At 32.9% G+C, this 17,658-nt stretch overlaps 3 protein-coding genes across 4 annotated transcripts in view; 1 reads left to right on the top strand and 2 right to left on the bottom strand.

Moving 5' to 3' along the window:
* The window catches only part of LOC123672855, a 19,368-nt gene extending 1,710 nt beyond the window's left edge, over positions 1–17,658 (top strand). Inside the window, exons 2-4 of one of the 2 annotated variants that reach the window (XM_045607173.1) lie at positions 15,944–16,296; positions 16,351–16,864; positions 16,924–17,658. In XM_045607173.1, coding sequence (XP_045463129.1) covers positions 16,002–16,296; positions 16,351–16,864; positions 16,924–17,125 — 1,011 coding nt within the window. In that variant the 5' untranslated portion in view covers positions 15,944–16,001 and the 3' untranslated portion in view covers positions 17,126–17,658. Of the gene's footprint in view, positions 1–15,868; positions 16,297–16,350; positions 16,865–16,923 lie in introns of those variants that run through there. The other variant, XM_045607171.1, reaches the window with a different exon arrangement.
* LOC123672858 lies at positions 6,209–8,510 on the bottom strand. Its single transcript, XM_045607176.1, has 2 exons — positions 8,147–8,510; positions 6,209–6,759 (listed from the first exon to the last, which is right to left on the bottom strand). The coding sequence occupies exons 1-2, from the start codon at positions 8,267–8,269 to the stop codon at positions 6,562–6,564; spliced, it is 321 nt and encodes a 106-aa protein (XP_045463132.1). The 5' UTR covers positions 8,270–8,510; the 3' UTR covers positions 6,209–6,561.
* Positions 14,146–15,788, bottom strand: LOC123672857 (eukaryotic translation initiation factor eIF1). Its single transcript, XM_045607175.1, has 3 exons — positions 15,401–15,788; positions 15,056–15,213; positions 14,146–14,705 (listed from the first exon to the last, which is right to left on the bottom strand). The coding sequence occupies exons 1-3, from the start codon at positions 15,426–15,428 to the stop codon at positions 14,559–14,561; spliced, it is 333 nt and encodes a 110-aa protein (XP_045463131.1). The 5' UTR covers positions 15,429–15,788; the 3' UTR covers positions 14,146–14,558.

Here is a 17,658-nt window from a genome sequence, read left to right as displayed (position 1 = left end):
CAATTGCATATGCAATAGTGTACTGTTATTATTATTGTACATACTATAGTATGTTCTAGAGTTAGTTGTGGTTGAGTATGCTATGTAAAAACAGACATAGGTATGTCAGTTGTATATACAATTTAATAAAAGCTAACAATTTCATACAGATATACATATATAGCTTTCGATCAGTAGATATTGTTATCAATATTTTACAACTTATTCGACAAAACTCTTTCTTCAGAATGTCAAGAGATGTTTTATTCACATAGAAGGCATTGTAAATAGAAAAGCAGATAGAGAATACCTAAAGTCAATTATTTTATGTTGTTTTCATCAAATAAAACTTCCTCAGGTTCTAATCCTGTCAAATTTTGGTGTTTCAACGAAGAGCTCAGAAGATACGAAATCAACTAACAACAATTTTGAAATCAAAATTTCAACTATTCCATTATATTTATTTATGAAATGTTACAGTAACTTCATGTTAAAAAAAAAACAATTCTTTCCAAGGTGTTCATTTTGATATTGAAAATTTTTCTGTATACTTTGAGAAATTGGTATAACTGATCGTATACAAATTCCAAAAATTTCCATCTAGTGCCAAAACAAAATTATTTGTACAAAGAAATCTACTGAATAGTGTTTGAATTAAAGTGATTATTAAAAACCGTTATTGGTATTGTCTATACCTTCCAATAAATGTTTAGATGAGGAGTTAATTGCATTCATGTCCCAAAAATAATGGTTCGATGCCTTAGGCATGTCGTTAACGCTAAATTAAGAAACTGATTCTGTACCTTGGGCACTAGGCTTGTCATTTCTTAGAATAATTTTAATCCTCAGGTCGACAGATTTTGAGTTTATTATGACCGATAATAAACTTTTTCTAATATTCACATAAAAAATGACACATTTATGATGACTGACACCTGTCAAAAGTATAGTATTTCCGAATAGAATTTGAAAAAATTGCCAGTGGCGTGCTGAAATGCTCCACATTGTTTGAATGTTAGATGATAAAAAAAGGTCTTTGACCATTTTCTGTTATTTATTTTGATGCAAACCCTACAATGTTATATATTTTTGAAATCAGGAAAAATTAAGCTTTCAAAAAATGGCACAGAAATCTAGTGTTCTCATTTAAAAAAACATAACTTTGGGTCATAGCTTCGTAATTAAAGGCCCTTTTGAAAAGACGAGCACGCCACTGGATTCTACGTAAAAAAGTGCCTGTATAATGTTTTAATATCAGAGCCCTATCATCAGTATTAGCGGAGATATAAATGTTTTTCTATATCGCCACTTTTCCAATTTTCGCTTATAACTCGAAAACAAAAGAAGGTGGCCAAAAATGAATACTACTCTTGTTAATTTCTCAGAAAAAGAGACCGAGAAGGGGGTATCAGATTTTGTCTATCTCCTCTGGATTAAAAGTTGTAGTTTTAAAACATCGAAATTTGTCCACCCTGTACATTTCCACAACTCATATCATAAAAATTCTAGAACCTATTCAACCATGATGCTGAAAGCTGAGAGCAAATCCTGAGATTTATGGTTAGACCCTTATCACTCTTATCAGAGAAACCTTTCAGAAAATGTTTCACTTTTCAACTATAGTACCTATTCATCATAAACATGAAAGTTGAAAATAAATCCCTAAATTTATGATTCCAATTGCCAGCAAAGCAATATGACTTATGTTCATTCAGGTATTTAGGTTGTATACAAGAAATTCAACGAAGTGACATTATTTTCGGCAGCAGGTACCCGTCATTGTGATTCCTAGTTTATTAATCACAAAAGATTCAAAAGAGACCATAATAAAAATATTAAACTTTAATTGAGAGATGGGAGGAATAAGATAAACTGACTTTTAACCACAAATGAAACGTAATAATGGTTTGAACATTATCATTGATTTTAATGACTTTCAAATGGAAGGGATTTGACTATGAGGTGAAAACAATAATCTATAGTATAATATGTTCAAAAAATTTTGAACTTAAGTTGTTTTTGATTTACGTCCATTATAATTCTTATTTTTCCCTTGTCCTTTCGCGCTTGTCCAAATTTGTGTTCAATGCATTCCTACTCTCAATAGTCTAAATTCGTTGAACATATGAATTTCTGAGAAATACATTTCTTTGATTTGATTCTTTATTTGTGGATTGAAGAACTATGCGGTGAAAAAATATTGTATTCAGTATTATAATGTATATTCTCAATAGTCTCCATCCATGATCATAAGAATATCAGAAAATGAGAAATATTTTTTATTTGTTTCTCATTTGTAAACGTCAGTTTCCAAAAACACAATATTAATCAAGAAAGTTTATTTTATCAAGTCACTAACTTGTAAAACTGACAGTTAACTTGCAAAATTTTTACAAGTTAGTAGTATTATTTACATTAGAAAATTTTATTTTATCGTCATATATGTTGCACTTTCCATGTCGGTATGTCAAAAAAAATCTTAGGCTTTCTGTTCCAGGAGGCCGAAGATTTACATATTTTCTGTATAACATGCAAGGCTTGAAGCTGCAGCCATCATCGGTTATGGTGAATCTTCTTGTTGTTAAATTTTTTGTTTGCCGCAATATCACAATAACGTTTTTTCCCATATCTTCTACATCATTCATGTTTAAGAAAAGAATTTCGTCACATCGACAACATCCAAAAATCCCAAATATTGTTACAATTTTCGCCAGCAACCACTGGTCATCAGGAGCATGTAAAAGAAATTGTTCAGCCTCTTCTTTACTTAATACCTTGGCCTTTTTTGGCGTATAACGATCATTTTTTCGTTTCAGAAACGCTATTACCTTTTGAAATCTGCAAATGACAGCTAAATGTCATATTTTTCAATAATTTTTTTAAGGAAAACAAACCTGCGAACAGGGGCATTTCCTTTCATTTCCAAGCAGCTTTTCAGCATAGACCATTTTGCCCATAAAGTATTAGGGCTGAATCTAGCTGATAGTTGATTCAAGTAGACCAACAAAACATCTTCAGTTACCCCAATCACACTATTTTTGTTTTGCCACTTTTTGAAGTCGTCGTATTCTCGCTCGTACCTTGAAGCTGATTTAGCAGGTAATAAACTTGAAGCTACACTACTGGCTGCCTCAATAATTTCTTTTGGTACATTCATTCTCGCTTTCGCCAAAACAAATGTAAAGAAAAATAAACAGACATGTTCATGGCAACGCTTCCATAGCTTACATAGACATGTCTATGATAGCTTACGACATTTGAGACAAATTATTGAGATTTTTTTGGAATTTATCTAACCTTTTTACAAATGAGAAACAAATAAAATATAAAACAATACACGCAAGGTAACGGATTTACTGGCTCAAGGAGGTAACTGACTCGCCTGCGGCTCGTCAATTATATCCTCCATTCGCCAGTAAAAACCCTCTTACCTTGCTAGTAATGTTATATACTATTCCATCAACTGCTATGAAAAGTAGCGTATTCTTCATAGCTTACTCAATTTCAAAACTATGTTTTGCACATACTGTGGGAAATATTATTTCTCACGGCACTTTGCCCACACCTCGCTTGGTGGACCAATGAAATTGGGTTTTTGAGTCGTTTCTATGGAAACGCAATAAATTAGTGTCAACGAAGGCCATTTTGATTTGAATCAAGTCCATTACATGATTTCCTGAAATTTTAGCAGTTGTAGGAAAAATATAGTGTGCAACATGTGGAGAATAGTATACTCTGCAACAAGTGGGGAAAGTCCAACTTTTCTCGCGAGTGTGGAAGTTCGTGGCACGATCCTGAAAGGCGAATGCTGCAATCACACGAGCGAGAAAATGACTTTCTCCACATGTTGCACACTATACTTTTCCTACAACTGCACAAATTTCACTAAATCAAGTAATGGACTTGATTCAAATCAAAATCGCCTTCGTTGAAAGTATGTGCTAATTTATTGCGTTTCCATAGAAACGACTCAAAAGCCCAATTTCATTGGTCCACCAAGTGAGGTGTGGACAAAGTGCCGTGAGAAATAACATTTCCAACAGTATGAGCAATACATAGTTTTGAAATTGAGTAAGCTATGAAGAATACGCTACTTTTCATAGCAGTTGTAGGGAAAGTCCTTTTTCTGTTTGCAAAAACTTCCACACTCGTGAGAAAAGTTTTACTTTCCCCACTTGTTGCACAATATATTATTTTTTCAATTTTATTCCTATTTTTTTGCCTTCAAAAATTGTGGATCAATTGACTGGTAATTGAAATTTCATAAAGGTAAAGACATAAAATAATTGAGAAGAATTATTTGTTTCGGTCGGTGATGCAAAATGGCGGATGGGCCATTATTGTAAATTAATTATTTTTATTTAATTTTTTTTCCGACATTCCACATTTATGGGAAACTCTACTCAGATTTGGGCCATTAACGAATATAACAGCGGCATTCGAAACCCAAACTAACCCTGAAAATTTTAGGTTTCTAGGTCTTTCTGTAGAGAATTACCGCGTTGACGACCAAAAAAGGCCGAACAGAATTGAATTTGACAACGGAATCATCATCATTGAATCGAACCTTAATTAGCACTATGTTAGGGAAACGGTCACTTGAAAAATATTTCAAATTTAATTATTGTTATTTCTTATTTGATCATGAACTATTTCAAAACGTATGGAATAAAAAGAAACATGAAAAGTCAATATGCAGGATGCTCCTAAATTGACAAGTTTTTTCTTCTCATAATATTTTCTCTTCGCAAGATATTCACATTACATTTAGCTCAGATATTTCAATCTAAAAACTTCATCATGTGATATGCTATATTTTGAAAGCAAATCTACAGGATGATATTTTTTCTGGAACAGTGCCTGCTGCTTTCCTCCAGAATTGTTTTTTGGTGTAACACTGGTAGTTTAGAATAATGTAATAACTTTGGTCTAATACTATACTTTTTGGTTTCTTGTGGATTTGTCGTGTATGCTACCAATTTCGAGAAAACAAATCACACAATTCTTCAGGAAAATCCAAAATTTTATGAAGATCTAGTAACTAAACTGTCATGAATAAATCAATTACAAGTTTTCTTCTTATTTTACCAATCTGTAGCGAAAATTAATACAGATTCTGGTATAATCATCACAAAGAAGGAGGACTACAAGAAACACCCTGTATCTCGAAAACAAAGCATTTGGGGATTCATGTTTAAAGGACCTCTTTTTCTTAGAACCAGACAAGTAGGTAATCTCTCATTTTCCTTTGTGTCTCTAAGTTAGGAGCAACCTGTATAAAAAAGGGTGGATTTGATCTCGAGATCATTCGTTCCGAAATACGAAAATAAAACTCCGAAACTAAAAGGTGTTTTTTTTTAGAGCTATAGAACTTTAAATTGCAATGAAACAACGATGGATTATTCGATTGACATGAATTTTATTTATCCGCAAGATAATCATGTGGCATTACATTTTAAATATGATTTCTGGCATATGACCGCCACGGCTGGCTCGGATGTAGTCCAATCTGGACGTTCAATTTTCGATGACTTTTTCCAACATTTGTGGCAGTATATCGGCAATAACACGGCGAATGTTGTCTTCCAAATGGTCAAGGGTTTGTGGCTTATCCGCATAGACCAATGACTTTACATAGCCCCACAAAAAGTGGTCTAGCGGCGTTAAATCACAAGATCTTGGAGGCCAATTCACAGGTCCAAAACGTGAAATTAGGCGGTCACCAAACGTGTCTTTCAATAAATCGATTGTGGCACGAGCTGTGTGACATGTTGCGCCGTCTTGTTGGAACCACAGCTCCTGGACATCATGGTTGTTCAATTCAGGAATGAAAAAGTTAGTAATCATAGCTCTATACCGATCACCATTGACTGTAACGTTCTGGCCATCATATTCTCTGAAGAAGTACGGACCAATAATTCCACCAGCCCATAAAGCGCACCAAACAGTCAGTTTTTCTGGATGTAACGGTGTTTCGACATACACTTGAGGATTAGATTCACTCCAAATGCGGCAGTTTTGTTTATTGACGTAGCCATTCAACCAGAAGTGCGCTTCATCGCTAAACAAAATAAGTTGGACGTAGTGCGCGATACGTATTCCGCACAGAACCATTATTTTCGAAATAAAATTGCACTATTTGCAAGCGTTGTTCAGGCGTGAGTCTATTCATGATGAATTGCCAAACCAAACTGAGAATAAATCACTTGACAGCTGTTAAATTGATCGCCATCCTGAACAGTAATGCCAACTTAAAGTTATATACCTCGAAAAAAAACACCCGTTATGAGACCTAGGACTTTGCGTTAAAAAATATTGTATTCAGTATCTTCATAGCAATATATGATCTCAGTTTCATTTTTTTGTGTTGCCAAGTTTCAGAAAAATATTTTTTTTTACTAGATTCCTTGGTTTTTGCCTTCAAATTGCATGGATCGTATACTCGTGCTGAGAGGTTCAATGCAGTATAACAATAAATTTTCGTATTCAAGGCGGAAAGATATTTTCATTCATCTCATTTTGAGATGTTAACTGCGAAAACTAAGAACAAAGATATTGGAAATTATGAACCAAAAAAAAATCTTAGTGCATAGTTATGAAAAAATATTTTTCAGTGCAGCAGATTGGACGTGTAGCATATAAAAACATACCGTCAGAAGAAGACTCAGGTTGTCTAAGCTCATGCGTTGGGTTGCTATTTGTAGAAGAGTGTGAATCCTCTTCTCTTTTAAATTCCACCGTTTCTATTGCGCTACTTGATTGTGGCTGTGTAGTAGTAACCTGGAAAGATATTCAAGCTCATTATGAATAAAAAAAATCACATTATAGTTGATTATTATTCATAGCAATATTTTTTTACATTTTTTATAGGAATGGTAGATATATTGGCACGAAATCATGGAAGAGAAATATCCAGTTTATTTTTTGGATTCAATCGATCTTTTCACAAAAATTTAAAGTTTCTGAGGATAAATTGATGTTAAAGTATCTTATATGATTTCATCCACTTTCCTTGAAAATTTTCAAAGGAATATTAGATCATTAGAGAACAACCTTTTTCAAAGAATGAAAGTTGAATGGAAGTACAGAACAAGATAAGAATCGGCGGTTTTTCAACAAACAAAGCGAGAGGTAGAAATCGATAATATATCGAACAAAAATACTAATTACTAAATAACTCAAATTTCTACATATTCCATCAAGGTTAAATTTTGAATTTTAGGTATATGAACTGTAAGTAAAATGCCTTACTCAACAGATGAATCAGAAAATAATACACAAAATTAGGTACAGTTTTTCATCGCTCAAAGAGAATCAAATAAAGAATATTAAATAAAATAAAATTCTTCAAGGGCTTAGCAACACATAAAAATTAAATTGGCCACATGCACATGTTGCTGAACAAAATCATTTCGGAATATCTCCTTTTGTATTTCAATGTACATATAATTGAATGGAAATAAAAAAAAAACATTATGCTTTGGAATTATGTGTATACCAAAAAAGGTGAATGAATGCATGAATCGAAATAAAAAAAAATCATCATGCTTCGGAATCATGTGTACCTATACCAAAAAAGATGAATGAATGCATTTTTGCAGGTTTGAATATGCATCTTTTTAATATCATAAATCCTTTTGTTTCAATATTTTGTACAGTGTATGAGATGAAAAAATATCAGTCAACAGTATGAAATTTGCAGTGTTTTTAATCCATAAAACAGGGTCGATGGAACGAGTATGGTGAAAATGTCTTCAAAAGTGAATATTGAAATTTAAGAGTCAAAGACAGTAAAATTGAAACATAAATAACATCGAAAGTAAGATACGTGATTTCTCACTGAAACTGCATTGTTGTTGCACAGTACCAGAAGGTGCATCGAGCATGCTTAGGTGGCATTCCACCTACACCCACGTGTTCTCTTTGGGCGGGAATCCCACAAATACGAATTTACTCCAGATTATCGATCCATCGAGGTAAAAACAACGAACTGCGTATCCTAAAACGCCTCAGCCCCAAACCTAACCGAGATTCCCTTCGAGCAATTTCCAAAGATACGACGTCATCTCCTGGACCTGGGGGACCAGTGGACGTCGTCTTCAGAGGAGTGAGGCGGGATAAAATATGTTGGCTGTCAGGGTGGTAAACGAAGCATATGGAGGCTTACCTTCTGGATAATGTAGCAACGGGGGTTAAAAGAGGTGCAGATGTAGGTTCCGTTCGCGTCTAAACAGGCTGTCAGAGGGTCAGACGTGGGTCTGGCCTTGGCGCGACCTCTCCGAAGAGGCATTTATGATCGCGGAGCACCAGCGAGAGTCACCGGTCCAGAGCATGCCGACCTGTTGAGTCCAGGCTACGACAGCTGATCGCGTCGAGGCGCCGACGCCTGCGGTGCTGACGACGTAGTCCACCAGGTCCGTATCGAATTCAGAAGCTGCGTATTTTTGTTATTTCAATGATGCAAAAGTTGAGGTTACGCCTCAGAGTAACAAACATAGATATAGGGAGCATATTTCATTTTCAGTAGGCAAATTTTGTCCCCAACATGAACTATCATATTTGACATTGAGCGCGCGGAAATGGAAAAATATCAGTGATACGATATTGTACACAATTCCCGAGTTTCTCCACAAAGAACGCAATTCTATGTCCCATAGTGGATCAATGTTTCATATTAACTCAAAATATATTGAAATAAATACCTAAATACACTGCGCAAAAAAATTAACGCACATTCTGAAAATCTCAATTTTAATGAAGTTAACTCTACATTGACTTTATAACTTATTTTTTATGTTCTCTCGGGAAGGTTTTGAACGAAACAAGACACATTAAATGGAAGAAAAATTCAGGATTTCACCGAATCTTATCTGAAAGAAGAGAAATAAACAATTTTCAAAATACTGGAATGCTGATAAGTGATTTAATACTTGGTATTTCCACCCCTTGTGTTAATTACAGCTCGGCAACGACGGTTCATACTCAAAATGAGTGATCTTAAAATGTTCTGATCTAATCCTTCCCAGATTTCTCTGAGTTGGATTCCTAAGTCATTAAGAGTAGCTGGATGATTTTCTGAACTTCTCAGCATTCTATTGAGGTTGTCCCAAACCTGCTCAATCGGATTGAGATCTGGACTTCTTGCTGGCCATTCCATTCGAGAGACTTCAACCTCTTCAAGGTACTCCTGAACGATGCGCGCACGATGGGGTCTGGCATTATCGCCCATAAAAATGAAATTTTCACCAATATATGGGGCAAATGGCACTACATGCTCTTCGAGAATCTTTCTTATATACCTATCAGCATTCATAGCTCCATTATCAACGACCATTAGGTCTGTGCGAGTAGTCAAAGATATTCCACCCCATACCATAATCGATCCTCCCCCGAAACCAGTAGAATTCAGGAAATTGCACTGAGCATATCTTTCATGTGGACGTCTGTATACAAGGAAACGTCGATCACAATGGTAGAGGCAGAATCTAGACTCATCAGTGAAGAGAACTCTTTCCCAATCAGCCTCTTCCCAATGGATATGCTCTCTCGCAAAATCCAAACGCGCCCTTCGATGGGCTGGGGTAAGAGCTGGGCCTCTTGCCGTGACACGAGGCCTTAAATCATATTCTCTGAGGCGATTTCTTATTGTCTGAGTGCTAATTTGCACCCCATGAGTTTGCTCAAGTTGATTTTGAAGGAGGCGAGCAGTTGCAAACCGTTGTCTCAACGAAGAAACTCTCAAGTAACGTTCTTGAATGGCAGTTGTTACCCGTGTTCTACCCTGTCCTGATCTTCGGACATTCATACCTGTATCCCTGAATCGCTGCAACATTCTGGACACACTTGTATGGGAAACTCCAAACCTTTCTGCAATTCTTGTGTATGTCCACCTTTCTTCTCGCAAAACTACCGCTTGGGCACATTCCTCTTGGGTCAAATTGCGATCGAGTGTAGAAAATCAAACGAAAGAAAAACTATTGATCACTAGAATTGATCGAGAACAACTGATTTCAGAATGGAGCCAATACATTCAAAATCTGATAATCTCATCTTTTTTTATTCCTGCTGGGAAAAACATCTGTATTGAAGAAAAACGTTGAAAGTGGATAACATATGCATGCATAATTCTGATAAAAATATTTATGATTGAGAACACCTTCATTTGTAAAATAAATTTGAGATTTCTATAATATGCGTTAAATTTTTTGCGCAGTGTAGGTTACATAGACTGGAGAAAATAAAAAAATGCAGTTTACTGTAAAATTTGTGGTTTGAGTAACCCTTTTTATTAATGATAACTCTTTGGTATCGTTCGAGGAAAAAATTGCCTCTCGTAAAATTTTCACAGTTCGGGAATGTGTGCAATCTGAATCCGAATAAAGCCAAAACGACGTGAATTAACCGATGACACTAGGAAAGCAATAGTTCCCAATTTTTTGATTTCAGCAGGTAGATACAGAAAATAATAAATAATATTCTACTTATTATAAATTCGACAATTAGGAAAAATATCGGATTCCGAATATTCAAATTTGCATATTTAATAGGGAATCGCTCAAATAAATATATATCATTCAATATAACATACATTCATAACGATATAGTAAAATTGTGGATTTGAAAATATATCACAATCCGATAACTCAAAATCAAAGTGTTTCGCTTATCTAGATAACCTGAAACCTATTAAAATCATCAACAGTTTCAGTTTCACACAACAAATCAACCAAGTTTCATATCTCTATATTTTATCGTTATATGACTTTGTTAATTGAGTCGACACCCCAAAACCAAATTCCTGGGTACGCCACTGTCCGAAACTAGGTACCTCGAAAATTTCTGGGTTTTTTCTTTCAAAATTACCTACCCAATTTTGTTAAATGGACCGAATTGACACATTTATCAACGTCATCGTCATCAGTGAGTCTTAATAACTACCTTACCGTTCAAGACTGACAATTCAAGAATCATAATTCATGGGGTTTGGTAAAGCTCACCTAAATGACACTAATGCTCAATAATATAACGGTCACTTTTATGGTAATATTTCAAAAACATCGAAAAATAGAAATATCAACTGGTCTAAGTCTTTCTTGATGGTTGTATCATTGTTTAAGGTTGTTTCTCCTTAAACAATGGTTGTATTGTTTTATATGGAGTTATAATATTTCCATTTTTTTGTGGATGTCATGAAATAAAAGGGTTTTTTCAAAAAATAATAAAAAGCCCAAAGATTTTATCTTATTACATATTTAACGTGTATATTTGATATTACAAACATTGTTTCTCCTTAAACAATGTTACAACTTTTCAGATCGTTTTTTTCTTAGATCATACAAACTAAATTTTGTTATGTATAATGCTTATAACACATTTACAATGATGATTTTCACAATTTGTTTATAAGTTTCTACCCTTTACCCTAAGGCTTAGAATATAGATAGATATATTATTAATGTTCTAAGCCCTAAGGTAATTCATAGGGAATTGAATTGCCTTGTTATACTAAAGGTATTTTATTTACATTTCTCTTCTTCAGGCAATATTATACACAATATAATTTTTAGTTTGAAAAATCCAGGAAATTAAAAACGGAAAAATTTGGGCGCAAAAAACTGACACAACATTTAACTGTCATCTACTCTGTTATTTGTGACTGTCATTTTTACATTATAATTGACAGTTACCAATTATAATGGTGTCGCCATCTGTATTGGTTCGAACATGATGAATTCCTCTCAAGATTTCTTAAGGAAATAGAAAATCGAAGATAAAGTTTGTTCATTTATAGCATATATATGAAATAATATTATTATATTTCTATAATTTATAGTTGATGAAAAAAGAGATCGTTATAACCCATGAAACAAATAACGCCCAGATCGGCAGTCTAAAAACAAAAAAAAGGCTTGTAGCACGCTAGAAATTTTTTCTAAGCATATTCAATTTTTTTCAAAGAAAGTATACTTGTTTAAGCTGCAAATATTTCTTCATGAGTGAAAGCTATTCATGAGAAATGGGGTATATTAGTAGCACCATCGTAAGCTGTTGATTTTATATATTGTAATAAAACACCCAGATTATAATAATAATAATAATGTTTATTCATTATTCAATACAGTAACATTAATAAACATGATTACCACAGAGGTAATTCATTGCTAAAAAATTACCTGTACGTGATAAGATTGTAACTAAGATGTCTAAAAACCAGGTGTATGAACTGATTAGCTTTTGTTTTGCCAATTTTGAGAATATTAGTTAAGCTTCGTTATGTCAACTGTAGGTAGCGCTATCAACAAATTAAGATTCTTGTTATTTATTATTTACGAGTTTTGTGCCTTTATGTACCTATATGTATATCTTCCATTAGAGTTATGATCTATGGAAGTAATTCTTGTAATTGAAATACCAATAAACTCTCTTTATTACAAATATTTAAATTCATTCCAGTAAACGTTTCGTGTTTTGTTTCACGACTTTGCACGATCATACTCGGTTACACGTCGCTTTTGATTGGTCAGTATCGGGTTTTAATTAATGTATCCAATCAAAATTAACGGAAATGACAAGTATGACATTGCGGCGCCGCCAGGAACTAAAACTAATATTTTCAATTTGGTCGAATGTCATTGCAACATTGCATTCAAAATTTGACGAGTGCATTCACCATGTTTTTAGACATCTTAATTTTAACCTCCAATTTAATATTCTGACATGCCTTATGAAATGCCGTGTTATTTTCTCATGAAATAGAAAATAATATTGCTATAATTATACAGAAACCTAATATTTTATTTCTAGTCCCAGTTTCAAGGATATGAAAAAAAAATTACTCTCAGTTCCAGAACGAATGAGCACGAGTTCGAACCCCACCGTCTAAAATTTTAAAGTTGAGATAATCATTGATGAAACGGGAAATAATATAAAAAATGCAAAATCTACTTATTTTTTCACTCTACGTAAATGTAAAGTAATATATCAATAACCGTCAATCATTTTGAAATATCTAGCTGTTTAATGGATTCAGTCCTTATTTCATGGAAATTCATTATCAAATATAAAAACTTACACTTCAACTGATACATAACAGAAGACGTAGTCTAACTTATATACGGTTTTCACATAAATTGGAGCTGCTTAGGAAAATGAGAGATTTCTTAGATAATTTCAAGAAAAAAAGTGACTTTGTTGTCGAGATACAGGATGTTTCCTGTAGTCCTACTTTTTTGTGATGATTTTACCAGTTTATCGAATCTTCGCTACAGATTGAGTTAATAAGTACCGAAATTTATAATCAATTTATTCATCACAGCTTACTAACTGGATCTTTATAATAATTTGGATTTCTATGAGGATTAATAGAGAATTGTTTTGAATTTTTTTCACGAAATTGGTAGCAGATATAACAAAACTACAAGAAATCAAAAAGTATAGTACTGGACCGAAGTTTCTTTTTCCATTTTTTCAAACAACCAGTGGTTCACCAAAAAAATTCTGGGGGAAAGAAGCGGGCACTGTTCCAGAAAAATATCACTCTGTAGATTTGCATTCAAAATTAGAATATCACATAATAAAAACTTTGAATTTAAATTGAATATCTTGTGAAGGGGAGGTGCTATGAAAAAAAAATCAAAGCGTTTGCAGGCCTGTTTTTATCGGACCCTTTTATAATATAATTCAAGGAATCTATCATTTCCTTTTGTACCTTCAATTTAGGAACAATCTGTATAAGTTGGTCTAAAATAGTAGTCACAGGTTATCTAACTTTTCAGTAAAAAAGCCTGTTTTATGGAATCAATTCCCAAGAAAATGAACTTTTTCTTTGTAAATTGAATTAGAAAACTCTAGAACTAAAAGTTCTACAAAACAAGCTTCAGTTAGATGGGTTTATCAAAATCATTTTGTAAATATCTGATCTGATTAAAAAAACTATACTTTCTTTTTCATATTTTTGATTGAAGTACTACAATCTTCTCTGTATTAATTACTGCACAAAGTTATGAAATAAAATATATTATAATATTTCTATAATACTAACAAAAAAAAAACCATCATCAAACTTAGGAATTGAGAAAAAAAATGAATGAAATTTAGAATATGGAGGCTTGATTAAAATTAGAGAAGGAATTAAATTTGGCTTGACCAAAAATAACGTAATACATGTGACCATTGGATTAATTTATTATCGATTGATTTACATTCAAAACAAAACAAGTCGGTCAGTATAGGGGAAAATAAAAATCCTGAAAATTAACGTTATTATTTGAAAGGCACAATATAAAATTGATCTCCTGATTACAAAATGTGTTCACAATATATCACTTGCAATATCTAACTTCGACACTATAAAATTTAAACGACTATTACAAAAGTGGTTAGCAGGTTCAACGGTAGAGACCAAGAAATATATTGCATCGACTATTACGATTTTTCTCTAAAGACATCAAACGCGCCCAGATACATTTTATCTAGGAATGGAAAACATTGTTTACGATTGTTAGGATTTCGATAAGTGGACAATGATGATTCGTGTTGTAACAAAAACTACTGAGAATATTGATTAATGCCACAAAGCATTAGAAGCCGTGTACTTTGAGTTGATCGGGCTTAGCTAGTCCAGCTTTCGTAAGCCACTGGCAGATGTTCTCACGCTGGTCTCCCTGCAGCTGAAGAACTTCACCATATTCTGGGTGCTCTATTACAGTTCCGTTGCAGGCAAACTCCTGTAACACAATCATTATGAAACATCCTTCAAGGAAATTCAATTTAATCACTTCAAAATGAAACTTTCAACATAATTTCTGAAACATCTCATAACAAAATATGACACTTTTCAACGATGTGCATTAAACAGCAGCACCAAAATTAATAATGAACATATCGAAGAGCTAATCTACAAGAGAATACTTAGAAGCAAACAATTCATACATTTCGAGGTTTAAACTATGAGGACTAAAAATTGGGTATAAACATTGATGAAACTTCTTACTACTGCACATCACGTTTTACAATACATTATAACAGAAGCAAAATGATATTCTTTGACCATAAAGCTATTTGAAAATTTACGAACCTTTTTACATGCTCGTACGATTTTCTTTAGGTCATACTCCGATGATAGTCCCTGTACGGTAGTTAGAGTCTTACGACCATTCCGTTGTTGGATTCTTATATGAACGAGTCCGTCTTGAACATCATCGTCTGCACCCTTACTTGCATCAGCAAAGGGGTCTGAAAAATGTGAGCACAGTTAAAGATAGTTAATAATTAATCAAGGACCTTTTCAACTGTGTACTAATGAAAAAATAAGCACGTAATCGACAAAACATGCACATTATTTTCAAAGCTTCATGAACGCAGGTCGCCATTTTGTCTTAGAAATTGTTAAGTTACTTCTCTGGAGTTATATCCTACTTACCAAATGTGTTAAGATTCTGGATGGACATACGATACTCAAATAATATACGGATAAACAAAAATGTCTGCAACACGCGTTAAAAATTGGGAAGAAAACTAGGAGCCACCTATTGTTTCACTTCACGCTAGAAATCTTTGCAAGTCAACACAAATTATTGCTGCAATTCGTGACCGTAATTCGTTGACGTAACGATGACACATCCGAAGTGTCCCGTTATATCTATTTCTCTTCTTTTTATATTTAGTTATAATTTCAATGATTCATTCACGTTGACCGTCTAAAATTGAATTTTCTCACATTCACAGTTCTAATATGAATTTATTTAGCATCAATTTCTTTCTGAACATTCTTCGAATCATCGGACACTTTACTATCACAAAAATGAATATCATTAGCTCTGTGAAATACGGACAGCACTGATACTTTTTTTTTCATAAATTATATTTTATATTAGACCTACTATCTATTGATTGTAGGTGTAATGTTCTGTGTACAATCCTCAACCTCAAATAATTATATTTTAATGTTTTTATTTTTATACAGAATATCGTCAGCAAAAATGAGCATGCCTTTGGTTTTGAGAAAATTATAAGTTGTGGTGATGGTATTTAACTCCTTGAATAATTCGTCGAAGACCCTACTAAAAACCATTAGACATCTCCAAATTCGTTCAATGTCTGCCCTACGAGAACCTATCTACAATTTTGCTTTCATAGACCTAGAAACAACTGGACTTCCTTCACTAGAGAACAACAAAACAAAAATTACAGAATTGAGTATTTCCATTGTGGAGAGTAATCATCTTTCTTTAGGAACTTTTCCTAGGGTACTCAACAAAATCAATTTGTGCTTTAATCCATGCAAATTCATCTCACCAGATTCAACTGATATAACTGGTGAGTTTAAATTCAGCATTGCGTGTATGAATATTAAATGAGATACAATTTTAGGTTTATCCAATAATTTATTGGAATATCAGTCTACATTTTCGTTGAATGTTGTCAAAACCATTGATAATTTCCTGAATTTGCATAAGAAACCTATTTGTTTTGTGGCTCATAATGGTAACCTATTTGATTATCCTATATTGAGAGCTGAAATTAACAAAGTTGAGGGAACATTTTTCGAAGATATTCTATGCATAGATTCTCTGAAATGCTTCAAAGATTTGCATGAAGAATCAAGTATTCCAACAGCATCATCAGCTGATGAAGATTGCAGAGTAATTAGAGAAGAGGTTGATGGTCCTATTTCTAAGAAGGCAAAAACTGAAACAGATATTCCTATAGAATTCACTGATGGCTTTGATGAACTGTTATGTAAGGCTATTAATGAATATGAAGAATCTGTCAAAATGCAAAACATTCAAAAGAAAAATGAAACAACACCTCAAAAGCAAATAAAATCAAGGAAATATTTACAGCTAGATTCTATTAGAAAGTACTCCACATCTGGAAAACAAAGGTAATCATTGAAAATTGAATTCGTCATTCATTTTGATATTCTATTAATTTTATTTCCAGGATAAGTTACAAATTAGAGGATATTTATAAACGATTGACTTCAAACGAGCCTGAAAATTCTCACCATGCTGAAGGCGATGTGAAGTGTCTGATACATTGTGCAGCTAAATATGGTGATGTCTTTATAAAATGGGCTAATGATAATGCCAAATTATTCAAGGATATTCCTCCTATGAGGCCTGGTACAAAAATTGGTTTTTAAATATTGACTTATTTATTATTTTATTCCAAAGGTTTTTAATTTACATACTCTAAATTATTGTTGTGTAATTGGTTCACAAAAATTCATATTTTAAATATTGATTTATATAGTTTCAGTTTATATAATTGGTACTTAATTATGGAAAGAAAAAAAGTGTATCAAGCAATTAATATTTTGGTACTGTTTTTATGAAAATGATTGATTCATTTTGTATATTGGTAGAATAATGATTTTATACAGTAATTTTCACTTTACCTGATACCAAAAAAGATTGCTTAATATTAACTTATAAATCATTTTATTCCAAAGGTTTTTAATTTGTATAATCTAAATTATTGTTATGTAATTGGTTTACAAGAATTTATATTTTAAATATTGATTTATATATCATTTTATATAGTTTTAGTTTATATAATTTTACTCAATTATGGAAAGAAAAAAATCATATCCATCCATTAATATTTTGGTACTGTTTTTATGAAATTTATCAATTCATTTTGTATATTGGTAAAATAATAAAATTTGAAACAGAA

This window comes from Harmonia axyridis, chromosome 2 (assembly GCF_914767665.1).
Source record: "Harmonia axyridis chromosome 2, icHarAxyr1.1, whole genome shotgun sequence".
Taxonomy (NCBI): domain Eukaryota; kingdom Metazoa; phylum Arthropoda; class Insecta; order Coleoptera; family Coccinellidae; genus Harmonia; species Harmonia axyridis.
The sequence above is the reverse complement of the archived record's forward strand: the minus strand, read 5'-3'. Positions and strand labels throughout refer to the sequence as shown.

Coding starts and splice junctions, on each gene's coding strand:
- LOC123672858 (XM_045607176.1), bottom strand. CDS start 8,269: ATGCCTCTTCGGAGAGGTCGCGCCAAGGCCAGACCCACGTCTGACCCT. Junction 6,760..8,146: donor GTTGCTACATTATCCAGAAG/GTAAGCCTCCAT, acceptor ATATCTTTCCAG/GTTACTACTACACAGCCACA.
- LOC123672857 (XM_045607175.1), bottom strand. CDS start 15,428: ATGTCCATCCAGAATCTTAACACATTTG. Junction 15,214..15,400: donor CCAGAATCTTAACACATTTG/GTAAGTAGGATA, acceptor CACATTTTTCAG/ACCCCTTTGCTGATGCAAGT. Junction 14,706..15,055: donor TCGTACGAGCATGTAAAAAG/GTTCGTAAATTT, acceptor ATTGTGTTACAG/GAGTTTGCCTGCAACGGAAC.